Source organism: Lagenorhynchus albirostris, chromosome 1, assembly GCF_949774975.1.
Source record: "Lagenorhynchus albirostris chromosome 1, mLagAlb1.1, whole genome shotgun sequence".
Lineage (NCBI taxonomy): Eukaryota > Metazoa > Chordata > Mammalia > Artiodactyla > Delphinidae > Lagenorhynchus > Lagenorhynchus albirostris.
This window is the reverse complement of record NC_083095.1, coordinates 162,629,740-162,653,318: the sequence shown is the minus strand read 5'-3', so window position 1 is coordinate 162,653,318 and position 23,579 is coordinate 162,629,740. Positions and strand designations below refer to the sequence as shown.

Below are 23,579 nucleotides of genomic sequence, written 5' to 3'. Positions count from 1 at the left end.
GTGCTCGCTTCGGCAGCACATATACTAAAATTGGAACAATACAGAGAAGATTAGCATGGCCCCTGCGCAAGGATGACACGCAAATTCGTGAAGCGTTCCAAATTTTAAAAATAATAATAAATAATAATAAATAGGTCATCAGGGTGAGTCCTAATCCAATATAACTGGTGTCCTTATAAAAAGAGGAAATTTGGACACAGAGGCAGATACAGACACAGAAAGAATGCTCTCTGAACATGAAGGCAGAGACTAAGGTGATGTGTCTACAATGCTAGGAACACCAAGACTGCCAGTAAACCACCAGAAGCTAGGGAAGAGGCATGGGACAGATTTCCCCTCACAGTTTCAGAAGGAACCAACCCTGCTGATACCTTGGTCTCAGACTTCCAGCCTCCAAAACTGTGTGGCAATAAATTTCTATTGTTTAAGCCACCCAGTTTGTGGTACTTTGTTATAGCAGCCTTCAGAAATTAATACAGCTGGCTTTCAAAATTAGAACAAGACAAAGACGTCTGCTATTAATGTTTCTATTCAACATTGTACTGAAGGTATTATCTAGTATAGGGGAGGAAAAAATTCTCTACCCTTTTAGGGTCCCTGGCTGGGCCTAAGAATTAAATGGACATAGGACAGATTAACAGGAGAAAAGTGTGCACATTTTATTAAATCTTTACATGTACATGGGAGCCTTCACAAGAGAATGAAAACCCAAAGAAGTGACCAGAGCAGGAAGCTTTTATACCTTTTAGACAAAGAAACAATAAATTTGTGAAAAATTGATAAGACAAAGGGGTTTGAGCTCAGGATAGTAAATGGTGAAGAAGTCTGATATAATAGTAAATACATAAATTGATCTCTGCCCCTGGTTCCTGGCACAGAACTCCTAAAACCCTTGTAATTTCCTATGTGATAAGAGCACTAGGAGCATCTTTTGTTCTAATACTTGGTCTTTGGCCCCAGTTCCTAAATGTCTTGGGATTTCTTGGGTGCTGGCAGTGTCTTTTGTTCTGAGGTGACTCTGGGTGGGCTCCTGGATGGAGGCTGGTTACCAGAAAGATCAAGCCATGATTAGAAGCTTGAAATTTTCAGCCTCACTTCCCATTCTCCAGAGGGGGGAGAGGGGCTGGAAATGGAGTTAGTGATACATCATACTGACATGATGAAGCCTCCCTAAAAATCCTCAAAGTATACAGTTCAGAGAGCTTACAGGTTGGTGAACACATGGAGGTGCTGAGAGAGTGGCATGCCCAGAGATGGCATGGAAGCTCCGAACCCCTTCCCATGTACCTTGCCCTATGCATCTTTTTCATCTGGATGTTCATCTGTATCTTTTATCGTATCCTTTTATAACAAACGGTGTTGAAACAAATAGACTGACAGATATTTCTCAGGCAAAGATGGGTTTATTTAGTATCCGCAGAGAACTTCAATTCAAGGTCTGCAATCCTGGGAGAGCCACATGAACGTTCTCAAAAGGCAAGGGAAGGAGGATGCTTTTATTGGGAGGGAGAAAAAGGAAGTTGGGAAGGCTATAGTAAACAGAGTCCATGGCTTTTCACTGGCTGAGTCCTAGCCAGGAAAGAAGAGCCAGCTTTCTTCCTGTTGGGCTCAGCTACCATTACAGGGCATGAGAGCTCCCCCTTCTGTTTATTAATTTTTTACAGTAGTAAGTAAACTGTTTTCCTGAGTTTTATGAGCCATTCTAAAAACTAAATGAACCCAAGGTGGAGACAGGGGAGATCGTGGGAGGCTCCAATTTATAGCCAAGTCAGACAGAAGTTGTAGGTAACCTGGGGACCTAGTACTTGAGGTTGGCATCTAACATGGGGGCAGTCTTGTGGGACTAAGCCCTTAACCTGTGGGATCTGAAGCTATCTCCAGTTAGATAGTGTCAGAATTGAGTTAATTTGTAGGATACCCAGCTGGTTTCAAAGAATTGCTTGTTGTGGGCAAAATCCCACACAGTCTGTTGTCAGAAGTTTTGTGACTGTGGTACTAGTGTGAGAGTAAAGGAGAATCACACAGGAGGAAAAGCAAATTTTTCCATTCAAGATGTAACTAGGAAGATAAGGGTTAGTTTAATAAGGTTTGTTTGTATAGATTTCTCAGCCCCAGATTCCCCATCTCTGATGACAAGAATGTCTTCCCTCCTTCTGGTACAGGGAAAGTACTTTTCACATGGGAGTTTTAGCTCCTGCTTTCAGAAAGAAAAGGAGGGTCAGAGTGTCCTTCTTACACCTACTATTTCTTCTTGCCTTTAATTCAAAATCATCAATATACTAAAGTGGCATGTCTTGAGGTGACATAGTCTGGTTTCCTTCACTAGTACAGTAGGAGAAGAAAAAGAAGTAGAAGGCAAAACAAATAAAAGGCATGGTCCAACCTCCCTTGGAGGTTACAGTCTGGGACTGTATCAGCACTTCATGGAGAAAAGGGAAGGAAACAAAGTGAAAGATGTGTCTTGACTCCTGCTGCATTCACCAAGGCTGCCCTCAAGAGAGTGGTTTCTCGGGTTTATAAGAATGGTCTTTCTCTGTAGATATTTTCTTTTAGATACTGAAACCTAGTATATTCCTCAGTCTAGGAAATGTTTCAATGAATTTTTAGCCTACAGCTACTGTTGTTATTATTTCACCATACCAGATATATTGAATTCTATGTGTCAGACATTATATAAACTTAATGTTTAAAACAACCCTGAAGGGGCTTCCCTGGTGGCACAGTGGTTAAGAATAGCCTGCCAATGCAGGGAACATGGGTTCGAGCCCTGGTCCGAGAAGATCCCATATGCTGCGGGGCAACTAAGCCCGTGCGCCACAACTACTGAGCCTGCGCTCTAGAGCCCGTGCTCTGCAACAAGAGAAGCCACCGCCAATGAGAAGCCCGCGCACCGCAATGAAGAGTAGCCCCCACTCGCCACAACTAGTGAAAGCCTGCGCGCAGCAACGAGGACCCAACGTAGCCCAAGGGGGAAAAAAAAACACCTGAGAAGTAGATTGCAAGAGACCTCATATACTGTGGAAAGAATTTGATCCATCCTGTAGTCCCCTGAGGAGCTACTGAAGGTTTCTAAGCCATAGGAATTTTGTAATTAGGTAAGTTTTAGAGAATAACTAGTGGTCAGTGTGAAGGATAACGGAGACAGGGTAAGCAGGTTTTTTGGGGTGGCTGGGTGAGAGCACAAGAATAATTAAGAGATGAATGTGAACTAAGGTGGTAGCAGGCAGAATAAAAAGTTGGGGACATAGGGCTTCCCTGGTGGCGCAGTGGTTAAGAGTCCGCCTGCCGATGCAGGGGACACGGGTTCGTGCCCAAGTCCGGGAAGATTCCACATGCCGCGGAGCGGCTGGGCACGTGAGCCATGGCCGCTGAGCCTGCGCGTCCGGAGCCTGTGCTCCACAACGGGAGAGGCCACAACAGTGAGAGGCCTGCGTACTGCAAAAAAAAAAAAAAAAAAAAAAAGCTGGGGACATAAAAAGAGATCGAGGTAACTGATACTTGAGAATCCTTTTAATTGGGTTGTCCCCAGGCATCCTTTCAAATCTCCTTTCCTAACTGAAGTAGGTTGAGAGTTAAGGTTTCTTCCACCCTAGTTCTTTATTCGTGTTCACTTTATACTTTCAAAATGCTCTAACAATTTATTTGATGCTCTCAAAACAAGTACAGGTAAGCATTATAGACAGAATGATTTTAAGTGGTCTTTTTCAAGGTTCAAAAGGCACAATCAAGACCAGACTCCTGATGTTCTGACAGTTGAACCCCAGGAGTAAATACGGAGGAACTGCAGTTTGTTTGGCTGATAGGCTATTGAGAGAATGTTTTATTACAGATAAAGCTCCTTCTCTCATCTTTATTCAGGGTCATCCTGAGGGAATACATTTAGAGGTCTTCACATCAGGAAAATCATCACCAATGTCTTTCTTGTCTATCTTGTCTATCACCTATCTTCCCCAGTGGCCAGGTGGGACTTCTCTCATAGTGTCCAGACAAGATGGTGGTGTTTCACCAACTGACCCTTCCCACAGCCTAGGAAAAGCATAGTGGACCTGTTTATCCCTTGCTCTTGATTATGTTACTCTCCCCACCCCACAGCTGGTTCCTGCCTGCAGTGGAATGCTAAATTGGTTGGTTGCCCAACCAACAAACAGGCTGTAACAAATAAGAACCACTTTTCCTCTAAAATAGTGTTTTATCACAGATTATTGCCATAAATTGGTTTCTTCAAAAGATAATGAGTTTCTATCTGTATGTAACCATAAATGAAACATTCAATGTTTCAAACATACAGTGAAGACACATATAGGTGAGAAACGACCAAACTGAAGTTTGGAAAGTAAGCAATAGAGCCATATGTGAGCCTGAAATGGAGAAGCCTATGAAAATCTCAAAAAGACAAACCTAGGATCAATAAAGGAGCTTATAGTACACGTACACAATTTATTTGCTCCTAAGTGGTAGTTTAAGCAGAAAATTTTGCTTTTAATTCTGATACTTATACAATTCACAAATTCACCTTTATTTTTAAAACTTTTGGTGAACCAAAGTTTTAAATTTTGCATCTCAGAGTGAAGAGAGAATTTGTTCATTTCATAACCACAGAAACAAATGAGGTGAAACACTGAAAACAAATTAAGAAAACAATCTGCCTCCTACTGCTATGTACACTCCAGGTTAGTGAAGAAATGGATAATGACTAACAAACTGTTGGCTAAAGTCACAGAAATGACTTTCCAGATGTTTTTGCTCAGTCAAGGGAGTTATAACACAGGAGGGAATGATCCATATCTAATTCCAAGCAGAAACTGGAAAAACATAATATCTTAACTCTTTCTTTGTTTCAGTTATGTAGTGTCATAAGAACAGAATAGCTCTTCCTAGGAACAGGTTGTTCTGTTTGAGAAAACAAATACCCATCCATGTAATTATCATTGCTGATGTGCTTCATTTCTTTGAGTAGATCTAGGTTTCCATCTGGTGCTATTTTCCTCCTGCCTGAATGGCTTCCTTTAATATTTCTTGTAGGGAGGGTCTGCTGCTGCTGAATTCTTTTAGCTTTAATAGGTCTGAGAAAGTCTTTACTTCACTTTTGCTTTTGAAAGAGGGTATAGAATTGGTATACCTTTTGTTTTGAAAGAAGGTATAGAATTGGTAAAGAATTCTAGCTTGACAGTTTTTTCTTTCAGTATTTAAGACTAGAAGTCTGAGATCAGGGTGCCAACACAGTGGAGGCCTGCTGAGGGCTCTCTTTCTGGCTTTTAGATGACTGTCGTCTTGCTATTTCATAACATTAGGGGGGTGGGGGGGAGAACTCTTTGGTTTCTCTTCTTATAAGGGCACTAATCGCATCATGAGGGCCCCTAAATTAGGTTTAGATGATCTCATCTAAACCTAATTATCTCCCAATGACCCCACCTCCAAATACCATCATATTGAGGGTTACGGCTTCATATATAAATCGGGGGGGGGACACAATTCAGTCCATAGCATTATACCTATCCAGGAGTATTCCTTCTTATAATTGTCGCAATGATAGTAATAAACATAACTTAAGAGTTTTTTATGTACCAGCACTGTGTCACATGCTTATATGGATAGTTTCACATAGTCCTTATTACATAGATGAGGGAAATGAGTCTAGTTCATTAACTAGACTAAGGTTACAGACGTTGTTGTACAGCTAGGATTTGAGCTCAGGCAGTCTGGCTTGAAGTCCTGAACTCCTAATTCCCTCCCTATACTGACTCAACCAGAGGAAAAATCATTTTGAAATCTGATGAATTCAGGAATTTGTTTTAGTTGTCAGATTTTTATGGACTCAGAAAAGAAGGGCTCCAAACATTTAAGTGGTTCTTTTGATAACTACTCATAAGAAAATAAACCAGACAGACAAAAAAAAAAAAGTTGACATAAAAAGAGTTAAAAGCAAAGAAAAACTTTGGAGAGTGTACAAATAACAGTTTGAAAAGGTTAACTCCTTGAGTGCTATTCATATGAGGTGTGCCTTGTAGAAAGCACCAGAAGTGATAACCTATCTAATTGGCTAACAAGGAAAAAATGAGTGAAGACCTATCATTCCTTGGCTCCAATAGGGTCTAGGAAACTAGTACTGTCAAATACTGCTGGTAAATATATATTTGCATTCTTTCTGGAGAGAATATTTGAAAATATGGATTTAAAACTTCAAATAATGTATTCTCCTGAACAAATAATTTAAATATGGGCACTTGGCTTAGAGAAGTCAAGACATACACAAAATTTTATGTATACAGATAGTCATCACTTCAAAAATAGATTTATATATATTCTGGTTATTAAAAACACACTAATTGTTAAAAATTCAGAAAATACAGAGATGTCTAAAGAAATAAAAACATATAATTTTGGATATTACCTCTCAGATTTTACCATTGTTAATGGTAGCAATGAAACATTATTCACTAAATAAATTTGATGGCTCCATAGAAAATACCCTGCCTTCTTCCATTCAGAATGTCAGCATTCCTGTCCCATCATCTTGGCCCAATGACACATCTCACCGAAGTACAGAGAGCTCATTGCTAGCTCATTCTTAAATATGCACAGTCAAGATCCTCCCAGACAGCTGAAGAAGCTTCTAATGTAAAGACTGAAAACAGCAATTCAGGGAACAGGAGAGAACATGCATGCATATGCGCACACACATGCACATAGACACACACAGAGTGAGAAAACTGCACCCTTAAAACAGTAACAGGATGTTATGAAAGAGTAACAGAGGACAAAACCTCCTGAAAGTTAAAACTAGTGCTGAAATTAAATCAATAGAATGGGAGAAGATATTTGCAAATGATATATCTGATAAGGGGTTAATATCCAAAATATACAAAGAACTCATACACATCAAATCAAAAAAACCTGATTAAAAAGTGGGCAGAGGACCTGAATAGACATTTTTCCAAAGACGACATACAGATGTCCAACAGACACATGAAAAGATGCTCAACATCGCGAATCTCCATGGAAATGCAAATCAAGACCACAGTGAGATACCACCTCACGCCTGCTAGAATGGCTGTTATCAAAAAGACAAGAGACAAGTGTTGGTGAGGATGTGGAGAAAAGGGAACCCTCATGCACTGTTGGTGGGAATGTAAATTACTGCAGCCACTATAGAGAACAGTATGGAGGTTCCTCAAAAAAACTAAAAATAGAACTACCATATGATCTAGCGGGGTATTTATCTGAAGAAAAAGAAAACACTAATTAGAAAAGATATATGTTCCCCAATGTTCACTGCAGCATTATTACTCTCCAGGTGAGGTGAGGCAGGAGGAGGCACTTGCCGAGAATTGTACGTCCCTTTCTTGAACATCACGCATTTAAGTGATTCACCCAAGAATGCTCCTCCAATGTACTGGCAGCACCTGCTGTCAAAGTGGGTCTCCTTTCTCTTGTCTCCCTAACGCCCTTATGTTCACACAGGTGTCGAATTGATTTAAAAACCATCACACACCAAGCATCCAGGAGTTGTCCTCTGTATTCGTCACACGGGAAACCTGTTATCACCTCCTCTTCTCGTCAAGGTGTCGCTCTTGCTCTCAGATTCAGCTTAGCATTGAGAGAAATCAGAGTCCAAACACTGACTAAAGTGTACAGATGACGAATGATGGCAGTTTCCACGAAGCTCACGCAGGTAAGACAGTAGAGATAACAACACTCTGCTTTTCTGTTTTGCTATCTGTAAAGCAAGACTTTCGACCTTGATGCTAAGGTTTCTTTCACGACTCCGAAATTCTAGGAGTTACAGAGGAGGAAGAAAGGGAGGTGTACTAAGAAAGAAATGGAAAATTTTATTCCAGTCAACTTGAAGATTATAACCTGAGAGTCTTTGAGAAATCTCTGAGGACTCGTCCACCTGTTAGAGGTCAAAGCACAGTTATATAAGTTTTTGAGACAAAGGGGGTTATACATCAAATGATGTATAATTTACAGTTTACACAATCCAGATGTACACATATAAAGTGAGCAGTGGGTCATGGGTCATTGTGACCCCTTGCAAGATTAAGGAGGAATGTTATCTCCTAAGGGGTCTGGTTAATGTAGATGCATAACACACACTAAAGGGAAGAGAGGATGCCCAAATGGGCAAAGAAAAAATTTATGTTTAAATTATTCTCATCTTGCCATAAAATATGGATTTTATTTCATCATTACAAAGTTCTTTCCCAGGACACCTGAAATATATAAAGAAGGAACATAATCTTTACCATTGGAAAATCCATGACTCCATGCAAATTTCCTTGTGACTCCTTAGAATACAATTCCAGCTATATGCTAAACTGTTTTTGCCAAAGTAAACTGTGAAACCATAAACATGATGTGAGGGGCTGCCTGTACATTTAGACCTCGGTGTCATTAATCAGTATATGTAATCTTAACAAGGTTATGCACAAGAAGACATGGAGAAAAGGGAACCCTCATGCACTGTTGGTGGGAATGTAAATTAGTGCAGCCACTATGGAGAACAGTATGGAGGTTCCTCAAAAAACTAAAAATAGAACTACCATATGATCTAGCAGGGTATTTATCTGAAGAAAAAGAAAACACTAATTAGAAAAGATATATGTTCCCCAATGTTCACTGCAGCATTATTACTGTCCAGGTGAGGTGAGGCAGGTTTTTTTTAAAAAACAAAAAACAGGGCTGCCCTGGTGGCACAGTGGTTAAGAATCCACCTGCCAACACAGGGTACACGGGTTCGAGCCCTGGTCCTGGAAGATCCCACATGCCTTGAAACAACTAAGCCCGTGTGCCACAACTACTGAGCCTGTGCTCTAGAGCCCGCATGCCACAACTACTGAGCCCACGTGCCACAACTACTGAAGCCTGCGCACCTAGAGCCTGTGCTCTGCAACAAGAGAAGCCACTGCAATGAGAAGCCTGCACGCAAGGAAGAGTAGCCCCCACTCACCGCAACTAGAGAAAGCCCGCGCGCAGCAACGAAGACCCAGCGCAGCCAAAAATAAATAAATAAAATTTTTAAAAAAGTAACATAGTAAAAAAAAACCCAAAACTAAACACATAGTTCAGCCTGAAAGCAGAAGGCTTTAAGTATAGAGAGAGTTGGTTCTCTCTCTCTCCCTCTCTATCCTGATTGCTTCCAATATATATATATCCCGATTGCTTCTATTTTATATAAATGTAAATAAATATTTATTAAAACATGTGGGGGCTTCCCTGGTGGCGCAGTGGTTGAGAGTCCGCCTGCCGATGCAGGGGACACGGGTGCATGCCCCGATCTGGGAAGATCCCACATGCCGCGGAGCGGCTGCGTCCGTGAGCCATGGCCGCTGAGCCTGCGCGTCCGGAGGCTGTTGCTCCGCAACGGGAGAGGCCACAACAGGGAGAGGCCCGCGTACCGGGGGAAAAAAAAAAAAAAAAAAAAAAGTGTGTATGTGTGTATGTATATATAATGTATATGTTACCAAACCAAACTTGGATCTGCTGGCCGCAACGCAGTAAAGCCAATCTATCACACCAGATTGCAATGAAGGAAAAATGCAGCATTTATTACAGGGCACCAAGCAAGGTATCCAGGTAGCTAATGCTCAAAAGACCCAAACTCCCCGATGGCTTTCAGGGAAAGGTTTTTAAAGACAGGGTGAGGGAGGGGGGTTGCGGGGCGCGTGATCAGTTGTGGACATTCTTCTGATTGGTTGATGGTGAGGTAATTGGGAGTCAACATCATCAACCTTCTGGTTCCAACCGGTCTGGGGTCTATGTGCTTGTGTTCAGCATACAGTTAACTTCTTCCACCTGGTGGGGGTTTCAGTATTTGCAAAACAACTCAAAGGATTCGGCTCAGAATATTATCTATAGACCTTGAGGAAGAACTAAAGGTCCTTGACTTGGTTTAATGGCTAAACTATTATTATTTTGTCTTGCTTGACTGTTTTCTTTTCTTTCTGCATTTTCTCACTTCTCTGATTAAATTTATTTTTTGGAACTCGGGGAAGGTGTAGGAGGCTAAAGTTTTTCTACAAACAAGAGGCAGCTGGAATAATGGGGGGGTGCTGTCTGTCCCCCCTTATGGGGGAAAGCCCTATAAGGTCCTGCTCAGAGAGAATATTCAGGTGCCCTAAATAAAGAGGCTACAACAATGAGAATTGAAGCCCTGTGATCCACAAAGTAACTGAACCAAATATATGCCTTAGGGATTGTGTTTTAACACCTGAGGCACAGGCTTGTGCCAGTGGGAAAGCTGAGACTGAGGGAGGTGCCAGGAATGGGCAGCCCCTTCCATGAACTAAAACAATAAAAGCTCCAGAAAAGGCAGATTTAACAAATAAAAATACAAGACACCCAGTGAGATTTGAACTTCAGATAACAAATATTCAAAACATACATACTAAGTAATTATTGTTTATCTGAAATTCAAATGTAACTGAGCATCCTATATTGTATCTGGTAACCCTACCTCAGAATGAAGTGAGGGGCAAGTCACACATACATTTTAGGGGGTGGTAGTTCCAGGCAGAGAGAATAGCAAGTACAAAGTCACTGAGGTAGGAACACAGTTGGCATATTTGAGGAATAAGAAAGCTAGAATGGCTGAAGTGGTGAGAGCAAAGGGGACAGTAGTAGGAGATGAGTTGGAGAAGCAGACTGGGGCAGAGATCTCATTGGGCCTTGAAGCCCATGGTAGGGACACAGGATTTTATTTTAAAGTGTGATGAATAGTCACTGGGCAGTTTGGGACAGGAGAGTGACTGGTGATTCAATAGGATTATTCTGGTTTCTGTGTGGTAGAGAGAGATGAGGGTAGAAACAGAGAGTCCAGTTAGGATGCTCAGCCAGCAATCCAGGCAAAGATGTTGGTAGCTAGGACTAGGTTAGTAATTATATTGGGGGAAAAAAGTGATCAGATTCAGTATATATATTTTAAAGTAGAACTCATTTGCTGATAGGTTTGATGTAGAATGTGTCTGAAAAAGAGGCATCAAAGATGACTCCAAAGTTTGTGGCCTGAGTGACTGGGTGAATGCTGGTATCATAAGATGACGAATACTATGGGAAGAGCAGGTTTGAGAGTGGTGGAAGTCAAGAGTTTAATTTTAGACCTGATAAGGTTGAGATATGTATTAAACATCAATCAGAGGGACTTCCCTGGTGGTGCAGTGGTTAAGACTCCACACTCCCCAATGCAGGGGGCCCAGGTTCAATCCCTGGTCAGGGAACTAGATCCCACATGCATGCCGCACTAAGAGTTCGCATGCCACAACTAAGGAGTCCATGTGCTGCAACTAAGGAGCCCTCGAGCCGCAACTAAGAAGCCTGCCTGCTGCAACTAAGGAGCCTGCCTGCCGCAACTAAGGAGCCCACGAGCCGCAACTAAGACTAAATAAATATTTTTTTAAAAAAAACATCAATCGGAGAAGTGAGGTTAATGTCTGGATGTATGAGTGTAGAGTTCTAGGGAACTGCCAAGACTAAAGAGTTAATTTGAGGTGCACTAAAATAGAGATGATTAAAGTCATTACATGGGAGGAAACCAACTGGAATGTCAGTGTAGAAAGGAAAAAGGACTGTACCCTGGGGTATTCTAAGATTAAGGCTTGGGAGGAAAAGGAGGAGGAGAATTAAGCAAAGGAAACTGAGAAAGGGCAGCCAGCAAGGTAGGAGAAAAACGAGGAGAGTGTGGTGCCCTGGGAACAACTGAAGAGAATGTCAGGAAGTGGGAAAGAGATTAGCTGTTTCAAATGCTGCTGGGAAAAGGAATAAGATGAAGACCATGAATTGTCTGTGACACTTTTCAATGTCAAGATTAAGAGATTATGGGAGCTGGACTTCCCTGGTGGCACAGTGGTTAAGAATCTGCCTGTCAATGCAGGGGACACGTGTTCAAGCCCTGGTCTGGGAAGATCCCATATGCCGCGGAGCAACTAAGCTCGTGCACCACAACTACTGAGCCTGTGTGCTACAACTACTGAAGTCCGTGCGCCTAGAGCCTGTGCTCCGCAACAAGAGAAGCCACCGCAATAAGAAACCCGTGCACCGCAATGAAGAGTAGCCCCCGCTCGCCGCAACTAGAGAAAGCCCGTACGCAGCAACGAAGACCCAATGCAGCCAAAAATAAATAAATAATTAAAAAACAACCAAAAAAAGAGATTATGGGAGGCATAACAAGAATGGTTTGCTATGGTGGGGATGAAAATCAGATGGGAGGGGGTTAAAGACAATAGAAGATGAGAAAATAAAGACAATGAACTATAATTTCAAGGAGTTATTGCTGTAAATGAAAGCAGAGAAATGGAGTAGGGGCTGCAATAGGATATTGGGTCAAGGAGGGATATCTTTGTAAATAACAGCAGTTATTATAATCTATCTGTAAACTAACAGGAATCATCCAGTAGAAAGGGAAAAGTGGACAATTCAGAGAAGAGAGGAATAATGGCAGGATCACAGTCTCCTTGAGTGGTTGAGAGGAGACGGAATCTAGTTCGCAGATGGAGGGACTGGGTGTAAATAAGAGCCCAGACTGATCCATACTAACGGGAGAGATTATATGGGACAGATTTGGGAAGGTAGGCAAATGGGGGCAGAGGGAGGACTGAGAGTGTGGAGTTATCTCCTTATTGCTTCTATATTATCAATAAGAAATCAAGGAGGTGGGGAGAGTTCTGAAGAGACAGGGGAAAGTGTGAAATGTTCTCCTGGAAAATTGATATGAGCATAATGAGAGTAACTGATAAAATGAAAGTAATTGATAGAAAAAATATTGCAGTATCTTCAGGAGAAATCACATCTTTATAGTATTGAATCCTCAAGGCCTTGATGCACCTTTCCATCATTTAAGCCTTCCTTTTTGTTTTTCAGGACTTTCAACAAGTTTTCTTCATATAACTCTCTGTCCTTTCAAATTCAGCAACAATGTCTGGGTGATGGCTTTTCAAAGCTAAGTAATATGGAGGGTACAGAGTTTTTTTTAAAAAAGCCAGATTTTTGTCTTCAGGGGTCATAGCATCTGTGAGTGAGTCTAGATGTGTCCATTTATGTGGACAATTGCAAAGGAATAGAATGCAGGGGGCTGATTAGTTTACTGTGAGAGTTCACAGTGGGCAACAGCCACTCAAGAAGAAGAAGAAAAAGATGTCCAGTCAGTTTATCAGGAGCATCTACGCTCCTGCAGTCCTGCTCATTTACCTAGCACTAGAGGGCACACATGTGCAGCTGTTGGAGTCACAAGGAAGCCCTGACTGGTTAGCAATTCTGTTTGATTTGGCTGTTCTACTTGAGACATTTCTTGATCTCCCCTTTTCCTTTCAGAAATATATCTAAAAGGAGCTAGCTGGGTGTTTTTTTATAGCATCAAGCTACCAAATGTATTGAGATAAAGGGGAGGGGGTTGTGAGCATTGGTACACTGTTTCTAGCTAAGGAGATGACAGGCTTTTGGTCCTTGGTCAATTCCATATAGCATGTAAATAATCCTAACAATAGTGCATTTGTTTTTTATTACTGAGCAGCCTGAGAAGTCTGTTGTCAAGATTTTGATGGCTATATTTCTAGGCTATTTTTTGTACTTAATGATATTTTACAATAGTGATATCACAAGCTAAACTGTAAACTACTGTTTATCTTAATATAAATTTTTTTTTGCAAAAGAAAAGTATCCCGGCTCTAAGCCACCATGGATCTGATGATCTGCTCATCACGATAGCTGGCTTCTGCATGGCAGCTTAACTCTCTAGGTGAAAAAGAAAATTCAAATTGCTCATTTGTTATAGCTATATTTTTTTTTACTAGAAATGAAACAAAGTAAAATGAAAGACTGAAAATAAAGAGGTAAGCCATGAGAAATCAGACAGAGGTAAAGAGAAGCAAGAAGGAACAGTAACATTAACCTCAGATAAGGGTATATTGGTTAGATATAAATTGAAAGCACTAAATAGGAAAAGGCACAATTTACAAAAAGGATAGAGTAGTCATAGTCCTGTACAAACCAAAGACATAGCAATTGAATACATAAACCTACCTTTTGGAAATGCAAGAAAAACTAGTTTAAGATACATTTAAGTTGGAATTTTCAATCACACCTCTTTTATAATTAGACTGATCTAGGAAATATATCAGAGAATTGAATTCTGCAATCAATAAATTTGAATACTAAAACCAGTACACCTGATGTAATAGAAACACAGAATTTTCCAAATATAAGTAGAAAATATGCATATTTTAAATGTCCATGGAATATGTAAACGTTGACTATGTTCTTGACAAGGAAGAAAATCTTAATTTAAAAAGTACAGAACCTAATTCTCTGATCATAATAAAACTAGAAAAAATAAAAAGATGATTGAAAAAAAAATTTTTTTAATGATACCAAGTCCTGGATAAACCTTGGATCAAAGAGAAAATTACAACATATGTAAAGAGGAATGAAAAAGAGAATACTTTAAACTAAAAGCTATAGAACACAACACAAGCTGTATTCAGAGGCACATTTATGGCCTTAAGATGTCTTCATTAAAAACAAAAGATTAAAGGGACTTCCCTGGTGGTCCAATGGGTAAGACTTCACGCTCCCAATGCAGGGGGCCCGGGTTCAAGCCCTGGTCAGGGAACTAGATCCCACATGCGTGACACAACTAAGAGTCAGCATGCCACAACTAAGACCCAGAGCAGCCAAAATAAATAAATACATATAAAAAACAACAACAACAAAAACAAAAAACAAAAGATTAAAAATGAAGGCACTTAGAAAAAAATAAAGAATCTTAGATCCATATTTAGAAGTTAGAAAAGAACAACAAAAGAGAGTAGGATGAAGAATTATCACAAAAACTGAAACTGAAAAATAGAACAGCAGAAAAACAAACTCCAAAGCTGGTTCTTTGACAAGTTCAACAAAATAGACAAATCCCTTGTGAGCCTGACTTAGAAAAAAAGAAAGCAAAATTATGTAAGGTTGGGAATGAGAAAAGTAAACAACCACATGTGCAGAACAGATTTTTTAAATCATAAGAGAATTCTATGTCTAACACAATGACAACTAATTTGAAAAACCTTCTGGAAATGGATGACTTCCAAGCAAATTATAATTGATCCACAAAACGTAGAAAAGATGAATAATTCAATTATCATAGAAGAGAGTAGACACCTTGTTTAAAATTCACATATAATAATGCTTCATGTAACATAGTTTCACAACCAAGTTCTCTATTCAGTCTTAAAAGAGCAGATAATTCTAAAGTTACTTAAATTATTTCAGACCATAGAAAAATGTGAAATGCTCCCTAACTTATTTTAAGGGATCTCATATAATTTTAAATACCAACATACAATTAACATAGTACCAAAAAAACCTACATACCAATCTCACTAATGAGATATATTCTAAATAAAATATCAATAAATGACACTTAGGAGTGTATCAAAAGAATAATATACTTTGACCAAATAAAGTTATTTGAAGAGCCTATCAGTATTTTGATAGGCACTGTTTCAAAAATTTTTGTCATAAACTTTTATCTTTAATACACTGAATTTTCTCATCCTGGAACATGAAAATCTCCATTTACTTAGGTTTTTCATGTCTTTCAATAATATTTCATATTTCCCATAATATTCTTGTACATCTTTTGCTCAGTGTATTCTGACAGGTTCCTTTTTTTCTATTTTATTACTGGTATGTAAGAAAATTTTAAGTTTTTATATGTTGATTTAGCCACTTTGCTGAACCATTTAATTAGTTCTAACAGTTTGTCATTTCATTCTCCTGCATTTTCTAGAGAGAAAATCACATCATCTGAAAATAATATTTTTGCTTCTTCCTTTCCTAATCTTTTTTATCTTTTTCTTGTTTTGTTGCGTTGGCTAGAAAATCTAACACCATGCTGAAATTAGCAGTGAAAGTGGGTATCCATTTTTCCCTGACTTTAATGGGAATTTCTCTAATGTTTCATCATTCTGTACAATATTTACTATAGATTTATGGTGCCTTTTATCAACTGTTATTTATCCATTCCAATTCTGCTGAAAGTCTTTTAAGTAGATACTGAATTTTTTCAGAGAACATTTTATCAGTTGAGATGATCATACAGTTTTTAAACCTCTAAACTATACAAATGATTTATAGCAACAGATTTTCTTTTCTTTCTTTTTCTTGTTGTTTTCAGTTTTTGGCCACACCCCGCGGCATGTGGGATCTTAGTTCCCCGACCAGGGATCAAACCCATGCCTCCTGCATTGGAAGGCAGAGTCTTAACCACTGGACCACCAGGGAAGTCCCAGATTTTCTAATATTAAATCATTTCATAAGTGCTTTCTTGTTCCAAATGAAGTGCAAGATTGAATTTGCTAATATTTTACTTTACAGCTTTGTATCTATGTGAGTTTGGTCTCTAGCATTTCTTTTTCTTCCCCTTGTGCTGTATTTATCAGGTTTTTCAATCAGGGGGATGCTAACAATACAAAATAAGTTGAACTACAATGAGGTATCACTTCACATAGGTCAGAATGGCCATCATCAAAAAGTCTACAAATCATAAATGCTGGAGAGGGTATGGAGAAAAGGGAACCCTCCTATACTGTTGGTGGGAATGTAAATTGGTGCAGCCACTATGGAGAACAGTCTGGAGGTTCCTTAAAAAACTAAAGATAGAGTTACCATATGATCCAGCAATCCCACTCCTGGGCATATATCTGGAAAAGTCAAAAACTCCGATTCTAAAAGATACATGCACCCCAATGTTCACAGCAGCACTATTTATAATAGCCAAGACATGGAAGCAACCTAAATGCCCGTTGACAGATGAATGGATAAAGAAGATGTGGCATATATATATACACACACACACACACACACACACACACACACACACACACACACCTATGGAATATTACTCAGCCATAAAAAAGAATGAAATAACATCATGTGTGGCAGCAACATGGATAGACTTAGAGATTATCATACTAAGTGAAGTCAGTCTGACAGAGAAAGACAAATATTATATGATATCACTTATATGTGGAATCTAAAAAACTGATACAAATGAACTTATTTACAAAAGAGAAATAGACACAGACATAGAAAACAGATTTATGATTACCAAAGGGGAAAGGAGGGGGAAGGATACATTAGGAGGTTGGGATTAACATACACACTGCTACTATATATAAAATAGGTAAACAACAAGGACCTACTGTATAGCACAGAGAACTATATTCAGTATCTTGTAATAACCTACAGTAGAAAAGAATCTGAAAAAGAATACATGAATATATATATTAATCACTTTGCTGTACACCTGAAACTAACACAACATTGTAAGTCAACTATACTTCAATTAAAAGCATTTTTTTAAAGTTGAACAACTCTCCTCCCCCACCTCATTTCACACCACAATTTCCATGACAAAAAAAATCAACAAGCAAAAATCATGCAGCTTGAAAGTAGCATTCCAGGAATAAAGGACAGCATGATCAGGGACACCAGGATGAAAAAGCACAGGATACGCTCAGAGGATAGGGTATACGACTTCTTAAACTGGAATAAGTAACACAAAGTAAGTCTGGCCCAAGCTGCTAATTAATCTTCAAATCACAACTCCCCTGCACTCAATTTATTCATTTTGTATACAAAACAGACTCCAAACTCCAGCCTGTATTCAAGATCCCTCCTGCTTTAACCTAACTTCTTTTTACATTCCAACCTGTGCTTGTCTGTGATGTCTGTCTGCCTAGCATGCTGTCTATGATGGTCTATGATGGCACATCCAAATCATACCCACCTATCAAGGGGATAGACCAAATGTCCATGAAAAGTTCTCAGATCCAATGAAATTATATTTGAATTCACTTGTACTACAGCTATTTATCGTCAGCATTTGGCTTGCCTACTTCTTAAGCTCTTTGACAGCTATACTGGGTTGTACAGTGTCACATTCCCCCCACCCCCACCCCATTCATGTCCTTCCTGGACCTTAGAATGTGACTTTATCTGGAAATAGTGTCATTGTAGATGTAGTTAGTTAAGATCAGGTCATACTGGAGTAGGATGGGCCCTTTATCCAACGGGACTAGTGTTCTTTTAAGAGATGAGACACAGACCACAACATGAGAAAAGAGTTAAGAGACTGGAGGAAGGCAGGTACAAGCCAAAGAACACCAAGGATTGCTGGACAGCACCAGAAACTAAGAAGGGGCAAGGAAGGGTTTTACCTAGTCTCAGAGGAAACATGATTCTGCTGACACCTTTATTTCGGACTTCCAGCCTCCAGAACTGTGAGAAAATAAATACCTGTTGTTTTAAGGCACCCAATGGGTGTCACTCCGTTATGACAGCCCTAGGAAACTAAGACAACAGCAATTTTAATTTCTAATTTACCTTCCCAACCCAAAGACTGCCATATCCATAGACCAGCCCAGGACTACGTAGGCGCTCAATCCCGGCGGTGGTAAAGGAATGAGTGAGCTTCAACAGTCCTACTAATCAAGAATTACCAGGCGCTTATGAGCTACTGCTGTGAGATGCACAGCCAACGTTCAGCAAATGGTAGCCATTATTGCGGCAAGATACGGGGCTACACAGATAAACGAAAGACAGTAAGAAACTAAATACAGCAAGGGGCAAGTGGAGCAAGGCCAGAAACACGGGCAGTTGTGGGGGGTAGTGGGCCTCGATTCCCCGGAGGATCCCCGTGGGAGAAGTGGGTTTTCTGAATAGATGGGGTCTCCAACCCGCTCTCTCAAGCCCCACTGAACGACTCCCAGGCCTCTCCGGCCGTGGACCCAGCAACAAACACACCCCTCCCCCAACCCGCGTCCCTAGCGGCTCTAGACCACCCTACCGGGAGTACGGCAGCCCTCCCAGAAAGCGTCAACCACTTAGTTCTCTCCGCGCCTGCGCACGGCGCCTCGACCCGACGCACCACCCCACGCTACTGCGTGGGGCGGGACTTCCTCCCGGCGCCCCGGAAAGCGGAAAGAGCTCTTTTCCGCCGGAAGAAGAAAGGAGTGGCCGCCGAGGTCGGACACCGGAGAGCGGGCGTCTTCTGTCACGTAAAGTAAGGCCGATCTCCGGCCACCCGGCGAGGCGGATGACAACAGCGTCTTTGTAGGCAGGCTGGCTGGAGTGTCGGGCTTCAGGAGACGCGGAGGGGAACCGGAGTAGAGGTGAGGGGTCGGTGTATCTGTCGCCGTGTCAGCGCCACCGGCGACCTAGGTCTCATTACTAAGTCATCGTCCTCCGCTTTCTGGACCTCGTCTGAAAAACGAGCTTGGTACTCACGGAGCTGTCGTGGGGACAGATGTGAAAGAGAGAAATCCACACTCAGAATGCAGTTTAAGAAAAAAATTCAGTAGGTGAAATTTCCCATGGGCGCTGTCCTGTGTTGAGGAAGGTATGCAACGTGAAGGTCTATACAAACCCAGACTTTCATAATCGATGATTCCTGCTTGAGGCAGCAGCGCCTGTTGCATTAATTTGAAAAAGTACACTCACAATTGGTAATTTTTAAGCTTCCTGAATCGGCCAGCAGAGTCACTTGGTATTAGAGGTAGAACCATACCCGTTCTTTCATCTTTTATTTATTTATTTATTTGTTTGTTTGTTTGTTTTTGGCTGCATTAGGTCCTTCCTGCTGTGCACGAGCTCTCTCTAGTTGCGCGAGCGGGGGCCACTCCTCCCTGCGGTGCGTGGGCTACTCAGTGCAGCGGCCTCTCGCTGCGGAGCATCGGCTCCAGGCCCGCGGGCTTCAGTAGTTGTGGATCACAGGCTCCGGAGAGCAGGCTCAGTAGCTGTGGCGCACGGGCCCAACTGCCCCGCGGCATGTGGGGTCTTCCCGGACCAGGGCTCGAACCCGCGTCCACCGCACCGACAGGCTGATTCCCAACCACTGCACCACCAGGGAAGTCCCCCCTCCTTTCATCTTAAATTGAAGCTCAGTCTTTGAGAGGAGACAGGCTGAAAGTAACACAGGTTGTTAGTGATAGAGATGGGACTAGAAGTGACATTTCTTCATTTCCAACCCAGAATTCTTTCCTCCACACCATACCATCTCTTTGGATTGCTGAACAAGTCTTTTTGGGGGGAAGTGAGCAGGAGTGAAGAGGGTTGTGGTGTACATTTAGGTGCAGTATGAATCCATCAAAGGCAAAGTCACTATGTGTCAGGAGTTAGAACTGTCATTTATTTACATTTTAGATACTCTATAAATGTAGATGCATCTATCATTTCCTATTCAGGAACGTATGTGTAGTAACAAAACGTGAAGATGAAACTTTGCGTACCTCTTACATACCTTTACACAGAAAGGCCTGGTGTTCATAGGTATATGCTCACCTTGGAAGACTTATCACTAACTATTTGAGTTCTCACTATGAATATTTACTGTAACAATCTGTGGAAGTGTTTACTCAAAACACTGTCTGAATCAGAAACTAGCTATAAAGAACTCTTAAGTTGCCCGCAAGTCCAGGGCAGATGCTGTAGAGGGCATTGCAGTCACACCTCAGCTGTCTGCATAAGTAATACTGCACTTAGTGCTCGTGCTCTTTAAAAGTATTGTGCGTTCTCTCTCATCTTTTCCATATTATTAGGTGGAAATGTCTTGTAGGAACGTGGGAAAGCCTAAGAGGTCTAGAAAACAACCTGAACATTAGCAAATATTGAAAACTGTTAGCATCACACAGGGGAAGTCTTTCCACTGAGAAACTCATTCAACTAGATGTTCATTGTGAGGGACCCACTGTTACTCTATATAAATTATTTTCAAACTTTTTGCTCTCGGGACTCCCTTACAAATTATTGAGGATTCCAAAGAGCTCTCATTTATGTGTGTTATATATATATCAGTATTTATGGTATTAGAAATTAAAAACTGAGAGGTGTCTTTAAACACAAGAATATATAAGCACACATTCTGTTGTTAGAGTGAAAGGATCTCAGGGGCCCTTACAGGGACCAGACTTTTAAGAATAACTGCTCTATACAAATGTTTCAAAAAAATTTTAGATGATTGCTGTAGCAAGTGATTGTGACATAAGCAGAAGTATCACCTTAAAAATGGAATAACAAGGGGCTTCCCTGGTGGCGCAGTGGTTGAGAGTCCAACTGCTGATGCAGGGGACACGAGTTCGTGCCCCGGTCCGGGAAGATCCCACATGCCGCGGAGCGGCTAGGCCCGTGAGCCATGGCCGCTGAGCCTGTGCGTCGGGAGCCTGTGCTCCGCAACGGGAGAGGCCACAACAGTGAGAGGCCCGCGTACCGGAAAAAAAAAGGAATAACAGGGACAGTCTTATATTTCTATAATTTCTACTGGAATTATACTGAGTTCATAGTTATTACATAAGTAGGTAATTGGTGTTTAAAACACCTTCTCTTTTGCAGAAATCTTTGACAGTTATATGTGGTTATTTTGGGGAAATTGGCTTGAAGTTCTCTGAAGGGCTGGGAACATATTTTTCTGCTTTAAAGGAGTGAAACATAGGATCCCACCTGAAAATTCTAGCCAGCCATCAACTTTTTAGGAAAGGATGAGATTTCAGTAATGAGGAGTGCCTCCTTCTGATTTTTCACCCTGCGGGTATTACATAAATTTGGCCAAGGTTGTCTCAGGGAGTGGAGCTGTTGTTTGGCATTGAGCTACTGTAATTGTTACTTTGTATTACTTGTGAGGACATCTTTCCCATAAAATGGTTTTTTAAAGACACTTAAAGGAATTTCCTGGCTGTCCAGTGGTTAGGGCTCCATGCTTCCACTGCAGGGGGCACGGGTTTGATCCCTGGTTGGGGAACTAAGATCTCACAGGCCGTGCTGCATAGCCAAAAAAAAAAAAAGTATTAAAAAAAAAAAAAAAGGACACAACATTTGAGAAGGAATCGCCTGTGATCTTTGTAAGTCCCTAAATTTTTCATTACCTCAACGGCATATAACTTCCTCCATCAAAGTCTTAGATTCTAAGACCAGCAGAGAGCCAGAGTCCTGTTGTGCTGTGATATCAGAACATCTGTCAAGCTCAGGGCCGAGGGGGTGGCTTCCACTCACCAGCCTCCAGAGGATATGAACCAAATTTATGTTTCAGAGCATTTTAAGTAAACATATTGTAGACCTTTGGGCTCTCTTAATTAAGAGTAGTCAAAACTATAATATTAAATGTGTCAAAGATCTCTTGCAGTCATGGGGAGGAGCTTTCTAGGCCACACACATCTTCCCCACCCCCTAGATTCTTCTAAGCCCCTCCCACTCTGCCCATATTATAAGTCACCATGGCGCACTGCTAACTAATGGGATTATGTATTAGATCCCTCAGGTGTATTGGAACAAAAGAAAGGTTGAGAAGTACTCCCCCTGCTCCTACCAGTACACACAGATTTGAAAGCTACTTTCTAATAAAGAGGCTTTTCTTTTAATTTGGAAGACAATTTGATGTCTCCTTTTCTTTTCAGATATATAAGCTCTGTGAAAGCAGAACACTGTTGTTTCCATGTTCTGATCATTCAGCGATTATGAAGGCACAGTTCCTGCCTTTGATTTGCTTACTGTCAAGCGGAGTAGACACAGGTCATGGTGGCAGTATAGCCACTTAAGTATTCTGAAGGAGGTGAGTATGTGGAACTTAGCCTGGGAGAGGGAGGAATTAAGCAGTGCTTCTAAGAAGTAACTTTTATACAGGCATTACTTGGGTGGGCAAGGAGCTGGGGGTGGGGGTGGTGTTCATTCCAGATTCCCAGGAATCTGTGGCTGGTTTATAAATTGTACAAAAGACACTATCAAGTGTCTTTTCCAGAGCTCTTTCCTTATTTTTGGATCGTGCTTCTCTTGTTTTCCTTCTCTCTCACTGCCCCCTCCCCCTTAATTGGATGGGTATTTGGGATATGAAGGGAAGTCAGAGGGTAGAAATCTTTCTGTGTGGCCGAATAATAGGATGGCTTTACCAAGAAGTGATGTGTGTACTCAGTAAATCCATTTGTAAAAATAAGTTCCTGCTTTGTTTAAATGCATAGCTAGGAAATCTCAGCTATGTTGGTTGGATTCTTTCCCAGTGAATGGATTATATTCTTGTCTCCAGTCCAGTCTATTTGAATATAAGGACATGTTGTAAGCTGCTTCAAAGAAGAGACCCACATTTAGGCTTAGGAATGAGCACAGGGGAGACAGCAAGGTTAGAATCCAAGTTCATTGTATAAAAACATTTTTACCGGTTATGTCTGAATGACTGCATGTTGTTTTAATCAGCTGCAAACTGTTTAGTTGAATTTGCATAACTCAAATAAATGATAGTTTAATTCTACCAGGATTTGAGTGAGGTGGAAATAGAGCAGAAAAACCTGAATCTATCAATGTGTGGGAAAAATGAAGAAAAAGCAATTAATTAGTTGGGCTTAATTTTTTTCTGGGATTGGGGAATAGCAGAAAACAAGCCCTGAAGTAGAAAGACATGAACTAGCCCCTGTTCAGTAGCATTTCTAAAATATTTGGGACATTTTACTAACTTGGGGCATAGCTGTGCCCAACTCATGGTTACGCTCCTTCTGGGAGACTTCCTAACTGACAGAAAAGATGCTGACTGGGTGTCGTCTTTCCAAATCACAAACTGT

At 40.9% G+C, this 23,579-nt stretch overlaps 2 protein-coding genes and 1 non-coding gene across 6 annotated transcripts in view; 2 read left to right on the top strand and 1 right to left on the bottom strand.

Moving 5' to 3' along the window:
* On the top strand, positions 1 to 107 carry LOC132505448 (U6 spliceosomal RNA). Its single transcript, XR_009535420.1, has one exon. It is a non-coding gene; the product is annotated as a U6 spliceosomal RNA (small nuclear RNA).
* An 18,881-nt stretch (positions 108 to 18,988) lies between these two features.
* Positions 18,989 to 23,579, top strand: part of WHAMM (WASP homolog associated with actin, golgi membranes and microtubules) — a 59,145-nt gene continuing 54,554 nt past the window's right edge. For 2 of the 4 annotated variants that reach the window (XM_060157673.1, XM_060157688.1), the window contains exons 1-2: positions 18,989 to 19,154; positions 22,428 to 22,582. The gene's annotated coding sequence lies outside the window, so the exon portion shown is untranslated. The remainder of the gene's footprint in view (positions 19,155 to 22,427; positions 22,583 to 23,579) is intronic. The other 2 variants (XM_060157679.1, XM_060157706.1) reach the window with 1 other exon arrangement.
* Positions 19,586 to 23,579, bottom strand: part of FSD2 (fibronectin type III and SPRY domain containing 2) — a 34,991-nt gene continuing 30,997 nt past the window's right edge. The window contains exon 13 of the mRNA XM_060157721.1: positions 19,586 to 19,944. Within this exon, the coding sequence (XP_060013704.1) occupies positions 19,923 to 19,944 (22 nt within the window). The 3' untranslated portion in view covers positions 19,586 to 19,922. The remainder of the gene's footprint in view (positions 19,945 to 23,579) is intronic.